The sequence below is a fragment of the Lactuca sativa genome, chromosome 6 (assembly GCF_002870075.4).
Source record: "Lactuca sativa cultivar Salinas chromosome 6, Lsat_Salinas_v11, whole genome shotgun sequence".
Taxonomy (NCBI): Eukaryota; Viridiplantae; Streptophyta; class Magnoliopsida; order Asterales; family Asteraceae; genus Lactuca; species Lactuca sativa.
Window position 1 is genome coordinate 128,722,554 of NC_056628.2, and position 10,815 is coordinate 128,733,368.

At 32.2% G+C, this 10,815-nt stretch overlaps 1 protein-coding gene across 2 annotated transcripts; it reads right to left on the reverse strand.

The window, feature by feature from the left end:
* Positions 1-2,106: 2,106 nt before the first annotated feature.
* LOC111880471 (DDT domain-containing protein PTM) lies at positions 2,107-10,165 on the reverse strand. 2 transcript variants are annotated; one of them, XM_023876907.3, is made up of 10 exons: positions 9,528-10,164; positions 8,540-9,449; positions 7,834-8,403; positions 7,027-7,762; positions 6,179-6,467; positions 4,692-4,816; positions 4,096-4,559; positions 3,981-4,009; positions 3,316-3,903; positions 2,107-2,681 (listed from the first exon to the last, which is right to left on the reverse strand). In XM_023876907.3, the coding sequence occupies exons 1-10, from the start codon at positions 9,796-9,798 to the stop codon at positions 2,374-2,376; spliced, it is 4,290 nt and encodes a 1,429-aa protein (XP_023732675.1). In that variant the 5' UTR covers positions 9,799-10,164; the 3' UTR covers positions 2,107-2,373. The 2 variants fall into 2 exon arrangements, with proteins under 2 accessions (XP_023732675.1, XP_023732674.1); XM_023876906.3 differs by having other exon boundaries at positions 8,540-10,165.
* Positions 10,166-10,815: the final 650 nt, after the last annotated feature.

The window sequence follows — 10,815 nt, forward strand, 5'->3', positions numbered from 1 at the left end:
ATAATCTGGTGGTTAGGGGTATCGATCTCAACTCTATGTTATCCGTTCTTTGCTCTGTGAAGATTGAAGATTGTGGGCATGTGTACGTTGGGTGCGATGTGGTTAAATATATTTGCAAAAAAAAATTGTAAGTGGCTTGACATTCCTTTTCCTTTGTTCACAAATATATCGGAAATCATGGAATGGATGGATGGTATGTCGGGTTCCATGTTGAAAAAAATAAGGTTAAAGTAATTGCCACCAGAACTATATGGGTTATTTGGTAGTAAAGAAATAGTGAAGTGTTCAAAACGTATAGTATGAGGAAGAGTCAAACTTTTGAAAGTATAGTTATTCATTCTTTTAGTTAGTTTTCTAACAGAAGTAGCAAAAATAGTATTACTTGGTCCGAGTGAATGCAAAATCCTCTTCTTTTTACACTTTGTAATTGATTTTTTTTCTAGCTTCTTGCTATTTCTTTCAATAATATATGGTTTTTCTAAAAAAGCTTATTGGCTTTTTGAAAAGTCGATAAGTCAAAAAAAATATTTGGTAAGAAAAAAGGATTTTTAGAACTTCCCCTTTGAAAATGAGATTTTAAGAAGTTAGAATCTATAGCTTTTCTAAATTTTTGACTTTTAAGTTGTAAAAATCAATATCACCTTAAAATACTTTTAAGCTAAAAAACATTTTTTTTTTAAAAAAAAAACTTATTTGACTTTTAACTTTTTTTCAACACAAAAAATAATCCAAACATATTTTTTTAAAAACTGTGTTTTACCACTATAAGTCAATAAATGTTATTGTCTAAAAGCAATTTTGATGATCAAAATAAAATCTTATACACCCTCTAAATATGACAAACGACATAATTGCTTTTTTATTTTTGTTTTTTGAAATTATTGGTTTTTCTTTCTAGCTTCTTACTAGTTCTCTTAATAATATATGGTTGTTCTAAAAAAACTTATTGGCTTTTTGAAAAGTCAATAAGTCAAAAAAAATATTCAGTAAGAGAAAACGATTTTTAAAACTTCTTCTTAACGCTTTGAAAATGGGATTTTAAGAAGTGAATTTATAACTTTTCTAAACTTTAAGTTGTAAAAGTCAATATTGCTTACTTTAAGCTAAGAAAAAGATTTTTTTTTTTTTTAAATAACTTATTGACTTATTGGTTTTTTTCAACACAAGATAATTCGAACATATTTTTTTAAAATCTGTGTTTTTACCACTATAATCAATAAATATTACCGTCGAAAAGCCGTTTTGATGATCAAAATAAAATCTCATACACCCTTTAAATATGACAAATGACATAATTGCTTTTTTTTATTTTTGTTTTTGGAAATTATTGCTTATTTTATAAATGCATTCCAAAATTACATTATATAATTTTTTTTTAAATGGCCAACATATGTGACACATCATCCCACGTATTACTTGAACCTCAATATATAGTTGAAACCGATCGAAGGCATTTTTTTACCAATATGTAAAATCTTACCATGATCTAAATATGACAAATGACATAATTGCTCTTTATTTATCTTTAATAAATTATTGTTAATTTTATAAACGCATTCCAAAAAGAAATTATAATTTAAGTAACAATAACTAAATTACTATTTTATCAATTATTATCGTGTTCAAAAATACTTAAAAAACTGGTTTGGGTTAAAGGTAAACATAAACACCCAACAACACACGACAATTTAAAAACAAAACTACTCAAATTAAGACCGAAAATATTAATAAGATCAACTTATATATATATATATATATATATATATATATATATATATATATATATATATATATATATATATATATATATATATATATATATATATATATATATATAAAATTACCAAGCATAACCAAAATCAACTAATCAAAATTCTTTATTTCACTTGTTTGACCATGGTCAAATCAGATATTATAAATAAATAAGACAAAACTGCGATCTTTAAAATAATTAATAATTTTTTTTGTAACAACAGAAATTTTAAAACGATTGAAAAGTTATTCAAATAAATATCAAAAAAAATGAAGTCGGGTTGTAATTGAATTGTATGAAAGGAAAACGTGAAGTAACGAAATTCAACTACGCACTCAATTGCAAACCAAAACTCCAAAATGAAACGAAACTGAATTAAATTCCAATTCCAATTCCAACCAAATCCCATGGATTTCGAATCTCTAATGGAATACGATGTCAACTACTACAGTAACCATATCCTTGTCTAATCAATCACTTGGTGTTTTTCCACAAACTCGATGGAAATGGAAGAATACTGTTAATAAATCAACCACGTCAAATCATTTCATTAGCCAACATATCAATCGGAGGTTAAATCCTAATCTATTATTAGACTAATCTCAGTTATCTACCAAACCTCACATTCCATTTCCAATTCCATCCTCTTCAACCACCTCCATTGCATCCACAAATCCATTCGCCATCACTAAATCACCATTCACCAAACTTTCCTTTCCCAAAATACCCTTACCCTGATCACACATCACACCTGACTCGGCCCCGTTTTCCGTCTGCTGACTCAGTCCCGTGACCAATTTCGACTCGGTTACGGGATTTAAGTGGGGGCAGATGGGTGGGGCCCGTTCACGACATTTATGGCATTTAAAGCCGATAATGACACTTATGTGTTCGTCTCTAAGCCCAAAAGCATCCCCATGGTACCAATCTGCAATAAATATATATTAAATTAAATAATAATTAGAAATCTTAGTTGTTCATAATCCACATGACATGACATAACAGAACAGGTTGTACTGCGTTTGGTGTGCATCTGACTGCAACTGATGTGGATAAGACAAAATTTTCAATTTTTTGTCCCGTTAAAAAAGGTGGAACAAGGTGGGGCAGGGACTTGTAATCTCTCATTTTGTACAAAAGACGTAAATGCCCTTCTCGTCCTAATAAGAAAATAGCCCTAGCAAGCTTGTCCAGTTCTATCCCTTGTAACAAATGCAGCCGTAGGCTGCATTTGTTACACTTGAAAAAACTGCACTGAACTAGACTGACAGGCTTTCTAGGGCTATTTTTTATTTTTTATTAGAACGAGAAGGGCATTTACGTCTTTTGTACAAAATGAGAGATTACAAGTTCCTGTCCCACTTTGTTTCACGTTTTTTTCGCGGGACAAAAAATTGAAATTTTTGTCTCATTCACATCGGTCGCAGTCAAATGCACACACCAAACGCAGTACAACCTGTTCTGATATGTCATGATTAATAGAAGGAACGGATATGTATTATTTACTAGCATCTAAAAGTAGAAACAATAAGAAAAGATGGTGTAATTAATTAATTAATTACCTTTGCATGTCACACAACTAACATAATTCAATGACGATCTGAATTCCAGTTCCTGACAAAGACAACATTTGGGTTGATCAGCAACGGAATCCAACCGTTCAAAAGGCGGAATATGATTCCGGGCCCTAAAATCAATAACCCGTTCATCATCGGGTTTTCTGGATAAAAGGAGACCATTGAGCCAATAAGTAGCATAAACAAGTGATCTCTTCTTCCGGAAACTTTCTTTTATTTTCCTTGGTCTTCCTCTTTTACCCTTGGGTTTTATCACTTCATTAATCGATTTCATCAGCTTCTTTTTTCTACCACCAGTTTTGGATTTCTTTTTCTTCATAGGGTTTTTTTTGCTTTGGAATGAAACAATTTTAGGCTTCCGAGAAGATCGTCGTAGAGGTACTACCACTTGCTTTCCTTTGCCTCTTTTTTCCGTTACTTTTAGGGGCTTTTTCGTCTTTTTGGATTTTATTTTTTTCTTCTTCTTGGGTGTCGCCTTTATCATGTCCCCAACATTGCAATTGTGACATGCATACGTGCATTTTCCCCCTTTTCCTCCACTTGTCTTCCTCACATGTGTTTTATGAAAGAATCCTGGAATTATAAAAAAAATAAAAAATCATTCATTACAAATGTACTTCATTTATTTATATCGTGTAGAAACAATTTACCTTCACAATGTTGGCAGCTTACTGCATCTCTGCATTACAAAAAAAAGCATGGAGATAAGAAATGAAAGAAATATTCTATTATAAAAAATAAAAAATAAATATAGTGATATAATACCTTATAGCAACATCCTTATTGCAATATCCACATGGAAGGGTGTTAGATTGTTCAGCTTTAGAAAAAAGATAAGAGAAAACATCTTTTTTAGGGGAATTGAAAACTCTTCCACTAAATGGAAAAGTAAGCTTACTAGAGCTCATTTTATTGGACTTTAATGCAATTCTTTTATCTTCAAAACCTTTTAAGAGAAACAAAGGCACATAAGACTCTTCCACCCAATACTTTTTTCTTTCATTTGATGACTCTTCAACTTTAGATCCATGTTTCACAACTGTATCAGGTATAAATCTTCTTTTTCCAAAATCCAAAAGATATTTCACAATAGCTCCTTCTGAAGACTTTCGTCTCACTATTGCTTTTTTAAATGATCTCATATACTTTAAAGAGTCTTTGTCCATTTTTGCAAGATGAATTGTGTTCTCAATTTCTTCCCATTTTATGTTTGCATCAAGTTCCCGAATCTGAGAATAGAAACAAGGGTATAATTAGGAATTAAGTAAGAGGTGTTTTTATGTTTTGTGATTATTATGTTTTAATACATTAATTATTTATAGAATTGAAAACATGGAATATTTATTTAGCAGATTGTTTACCTGAAGAGCAAGCTGTTCAACAGTAAAAGCTGACTCAACAGAAGCACGCCAGGCAAGGACTTTTGTTCTTTTTGGAAAATCGGAATTTTCAGGATATAATATACCCTCAATCTTCTTGCCTCCGCCTAAAAGGGTAAAATAGTCAATAATATTATTTGGAATTTTATCTAAGTAAACTAAAAAAATGGATAACTCGTGCTTTCATTTATTTGTTTACTATATCGTCTTACTTTGAAGTTTGATCTCCATCTATTACAGAATTTGTACTTCCAATTTTTTTCTTATTAAGATATTTTACTTTAAAAAATCTACCAAATCATAGCATTGTATTTACAATTGCTTTTTTATTAAGACATTGTGCTTAATAAATCCTACTTGCATTTTTTTCTATTCAAAATTTCAAACATTGTATTATGAATTGGACTTTAAAAAAAAGTAACTAATCATAGCATCAAGCTACTGTTTTCTTCTGATGAAGACATTCTACTTCAAAGTAAATAAATAATCTAGGGTTAATCTTATAAAATAAAAGACATTATATTTTTGTATTTTTTTCCGGATTAAACCTTATCTTTATTTTTTTTTCCTGAAAAAGACCTTGTATTTTTTTCATTTTTCCAAAAAAAAAACCCACAACTTTGTCTTTTTTCCGGAAAAAACCCTCAACCTTCTAACTGCTTCCGAATATATCCTCAACTTTTTTAGTTTTTCCAGAAGGGTTAATCTAAAAAAAGACCTTATATTTTGTGCTTTTATCCGGATTAAACCTCAAATTTATTTTTTGCCTGAAAAAGACTTTGTATTTTTTTCATTTTTTCCGAAACAGCCCTCGACTTTTTATTTTTTCATTTTTTCCGAAAAAGCCCTCGACTTTGTATTTTTTCCGAAAAAAAAAACCCTCAACCTTCTAAATGCTTCCAAATAAACCCTCATCTTTTTTACTTTTTCGAAAAAATACCCTCACATTTTGCAATTTTTTTGGAAAAAAAAAAGACTAAAAGAACCAGATCAGAAAAAATTAAAAAATACAAGGTCTTTTTCAGGCAAAAAATAAATTTGAGGTTTAATTCAGAAAAAACACAAAATATAAGGTCGTTTTTTAGATTAACCCTTTCCAGAAAAAACCCTCACATTTTACAACTTTTTTTGGAATAAAAAAAAAGACTAAAAGGATCACATCATAAAAATTGAAACACCGCAAGGTCTTTTTCAGGAAAAAAAAATAAATAAAGTTGAGATTTAATCCTGAAAGAACACAAAATATATATAAGGTCTTTTATGAGATTCGCCCAATAATCTATACCTCATAATAGCATTATTCTGCTTAATCTCTTTTCTTATTAAGACACTGTAATTAGAAAATCCACCTAAACATACGATTCCACTTCCAATTTTTTGTCATACTAAAAAGTGCTTGTATTTATAGATTATTTGGATGCTAAAAAAACAAAACAATAAAAAGTAGATTACTGTTTCTTGATACAGACCTTGTCGAGCAGCTTTGGAAGCCAAAGAATGAGGCAAAACCTTCCAGCTGAAAAGCTTTCTTGTAAGCCTACCACCCCTCCACCAAAACAAACCTAATCCACTTGCTGCATTTTTAGAAGAATGGGGTTCTGAATCCAAAAACTGTGATTTTTTTCTTCCAATTGTGTTTCTTGAAGGAATACGAGGTTTAGATGTCACAATATGAGAAGCGGACCCCACTGTCACCACTGAATCCACATGTTTCAGCCACTCATCTGAAAGTACACGTGGCCGAATATTCAACTCTAACTGAAAAACAAAAAATAAAAATCAGAAGCTAATTGTGTTTCTTGAAAAGTTTATATATTGTCATTGGTGTTCCTTTTCTACTTACAAAAAGAACGACTTAATAAAGAAAGTGCCTAACTTTATTATGAATTTGCCCTCATTTGTTTTTATTCCAAAGAGTGCCATCGTTTGTACTGTTTTCATAGAAAATAAACTTGATTTATAACAGTTTTTATGTAAACAGTCATTTGTTATTTACCATCACTTCTGAACAGAAGGGTAAACCGGTCATTTACTCATATTCAGACAGTTTGTTTAGTACAAAAACAGCCATTAAAACGGTCATTTACTCACTTCTGAACAGAAGGGTAAAACGGTCATTTACTTAATGGGAAAAAAACTAAAGAAACAGACCCTTAAAAGACTTAATGGGGTAAGCGGTGTTTCTTCCTTTTTACTTAACAGAGAAAGAAAGAATGACACTTAAAAAGAGAAAACCAGGGTTCCCAATTAAGTCAAAAAGTTTCCCTCTTTTATTTTTTAAGATAATTGGATAAAATAAGTGGAATTCATATCATACCATGAGCAAGAGGCGTTTAACAGGAGCAATATGAGAAGCCTGAAGAAAAGTTTTCCTATAAAGTTTTGGGAAATGAGGATTAAGCCAAGGACCCAAAAGAAGACCATGCAACCGATCTTCAATGCATAGAATATGACACATGACATCAACAAGTCGATCTTTTCTGCTAATTTTTGAATCAAAACCCATCACATCACTTGTAAAACTCTCCAAAAAAGCAGCATTATTTGCAAAGAACAAACAATTCCCATCATCAGTAGGAAACTTGCAAGCAAGACACCACCCACATTTCTCTTTCCTAGCATCCACACTCAAATTCCTGATATTTGACCAACAAAAGTCAACCGAAGTCTTGGAGATTGATTTCATTTGTATTGAAATCAGTTCCTCAAGTGATTTTGAAGGCGTTTGAGGGGCTTTTTCTGAGGGCTTTCTGGTCCATTCTCCCACAACTGATGAAGCAACTCTAGCAAAGCTGTATAAGTTCAAATAATCTATTTCTAAGTCGGAATCTTGATCCCCTGAAATTGAGGAGTTTTTTTCAGTGAGGGTATTATCGTCATTTGCAATTCTTTGGAAAGTTGTTCCATGAAGTTTCTCGTATGAATGCAGGTGGTTGGTGATAGCAGTTGATATGGTTTCATAAGGAGTGTCTGATAATTCAAGTGCATTGATCAAAGGAGTCAAATTGTTCATATCATAGTAATGAAATGACTCAGCATCACAATTATCTGACCTGTTAAAATCATATTTAATTAATCAAGTTATATATATGGATTATGGAATGAAGGAAAAAAAAAAACTTACACCAAAATGTAACCACAGGTACTATAATAAAATCTTCCATGTGGATCAACTCCCAATAACTCTGCTCCTCGAATTGCCTTCACCACATCAATCCTAAAGTTTTTCTTGTCCACAACACACTCAGGGCAAAACCAATCGCCAGGTGGCAACAAATTAGTGGCTATACCTACACACTTTGAATGAAAAGCAGCAGGGCAACCATCACAGCATATTAAGTTCCCATCCATTTTACATAGGCAACATTCATCAGAGTTCCAATCTGATGTTTCTTTTTCATCAACAACCTGACCAAATTGATGTTTCTTTATAGAAAGCAGCTTTGTAGGTTGATCAAAGTCACTGTATTCTATTCCTATTGTCCTTCTATTAAGCTCTGAAGTTATAGCTTCACTTTCTACCACATCATCACAAATGAAATGCAATACTTTTAGCTTTAAAGATTCGGGTTGTTTGTAGTAATCGTTCTTGAACAACTTCAAGTGAGAAAGATCAAATTCGGGTTTCAAGAGTAGATATTCAACCATAAAGATTGGCCATGTGATTGAGTCCAGTAGATCCCAGTTAAGATCCCTATATTTTATAAAAATGAATGAACAAAAACAAACAGCTCAGATTATACAGAATAAAAGACAAAAGGGTTAGATGCAAGAAACAGTAACATACTTCTTGCATTTAACTAATCATAAGAAAGAAGATGCATACATACCTTAGGCAATTGGTAGCTGATGTTGAATTCTCAATTGGTTGGAACTCTAAATGCTTCCTCAAAGTTCGTAAAAGAGAAACATGAATAGAATCAATCAATAAGGTAGGAGACTTGCTTCTAATGGATGCCACAAAATCCCAGAATTCAAATGGGCTTAAGAATAATATTGTACTAAATGACCTCAGGAAAGTATAAACAGAGAAAAGATCAAATAGTGGAAGGCCATCAAGATTCACATTTCCTGTAGATGGAGGTAACTCAAGCTTTGAGGGAAGAATAACAGGTTGTTCAGATTCTTCAGATACAGAGATTGCAGGATGTTCCTCTGAAACTGCACTTATAACTGGAGATGGTAATGGCAATGTATGTTCATCACCTTCAATTTTAATGGAGCTTGATTCACGAACTTCATTAGAAAACTTAGCTCGCCTTCGAGCACTCCTTCTTAAGGCACTTTCTGCAGCCATTTTTGGAGAATCCATAAGCTTTCTTCTCTTTCCACCTCTTGTTTTCCCAGATTCCAAAGTTCCATGATGATCAGTACTAGAAAGATTAGTTGTTTCATTTCCACCAGAATTTGCTCCCTTTACATAGCGACCAAGATCAATGTCTTGGTTCTTGTTTTCAGGGTAGTCTAAGTCCATATTCAAGTCAAAAATCTGTTCTTTCTTAACAGAATCATCCCCCAAGTCTTTCGATTTTGATTCCTGATCATTTTCATTATTCAAATCCAAATTATCATTTCGCATCCCATTGTTATCCAAATCATGCATCCCGGAGTTTACATTCAAACCAACATCTTTAGGAGTCAAATTCTCACCATTAGTACTAGCATCGTTATTATCGTTACTGCTAAAGTCCAGTTTTTTAGTCAAATTCTTAGCAAGATTACCTTCGCTCTTCGATTCCCCTTCAACAGAATCCAAATTATTATCATCAGCTACAACTGCATTACCAGAAGAAGAAGAAGAAAAATCGTTTTCATTACCTGAATTTGAAGAGCCAAGAACCCTACGCCTTTTTTTAGGTCTTTTCCCAACCCTAGATGATTTCTTAGTCACCAGAGATGGAGAATGCTCCATAACAACTCCATCTACTTCCAAAAGAGCAGCCAACTCGGAGAAATCAATTTCTTCAGAATCACCATCTTCATAGCCGATTTCGAAAAAACCAGATGGGGAATCGTATGATTTCACTACTCCGGCGAAAACCCCAAATCCTTTGAATTCTTTCCTCACTGTTCTCCCCACAAACTCCATTTCTTCAAACAACAAATCTTCATAAGTCGTAAAAACAACCGGAGCACAATTCCCTTCCCTTGTACTTTACTTGAATTTGAAATAGATTAACATCAACCACTTTCTCACTCTCTCTCTCTCTCTAGAAATGCATGAGTCGACTAACTACCTGTACAGCTTCTCTTGTAGATAAATAGAGAAATTGGAAGGGCAAAGGTGAGCGTTTTGGCCTAGATCGCAAATTTAGCTATGCTGTGTCGAGTCGATTCGAGTGGAGTACCCCGATTAGAAGGGGACTACAACACAACTACGGCCTTCCCCTTTTCCCTTTTTCCCTTTTCCCTTTTCTTCAACATCGTCTTTAGTTTGCAAGAACTTTGAATAGTAGTATACATTTTGGTTTCAAAATGAAATGGTAAAATACAAATTTGGTCCTTAACTTATTCCATAAAATGTTTTATATTTTGATTTTTTTTTTATTTTAGACCTAAAGTTTTTTCTTTTTAATTTAAAAATCAATTTTACCTAATCTATATTATCTGAGCCGTGGAACGGATTACCAACATGTAAATTGAGTTTTTATTTCCATAAAAACTCTACATTTTATATTTTTTTTCCATTTTAGAATCAACTTTATTTCAAAAATAAACTCAACTTTAACTTATTCCTTGGAGTCGGTTATCGATATATAACCTTATATCCCCCTAAGTTGGAGTCGGTTATCAATATGTTACCTTATATCCCCCTAACACACGTGTATCCTAAGCATAGGTCACCTAAAATTATAACCGATTCTAAAACCCTAAGTCATGTTTCAACTTCTTCTTGTATATCATATTGGTCCCTTGAAATGGCTTCTTCTTCAAACATCAGAATCATAAAGTTAGTAAAGAATACGGAAATGGAATTTTATTATTGTGAGCGGAAGCTCATCTATTTACCTCATGTTAGGTGTTTTCACAAGATTAAGTTTGTTTGTAAAGGTTGTCCCAAGGAATTTTTCACAATGTGTGATAGTATGTTTATTTTGATAACGTA

Excerpts from the sequence above, each read along its gene's own strand:
- LOC111880471 (XM_023876906.3), bottom strand. The coding sequence starts at position 9,798 with ATGGAGTTTGTGGGGAGAACAGTGAGGAAAGAATTCAAAGGATTTGGG. Across the intron at positions 6,468-7,026 it reads TTAAACGCCTCTTGCTCATG|TTAGAGTTGAATATTCGGCC; the intron begins GTATGATATGAA and ends TTTGTTTTTCAG. Across the intron at positions 4,010-4,095 it reads AATAAGGATGTTGCTATAAG|AGATGCAGTAAGCTGCCAAC; the intron begins GTATTATATCAC and ends TTTGTAATGCAG.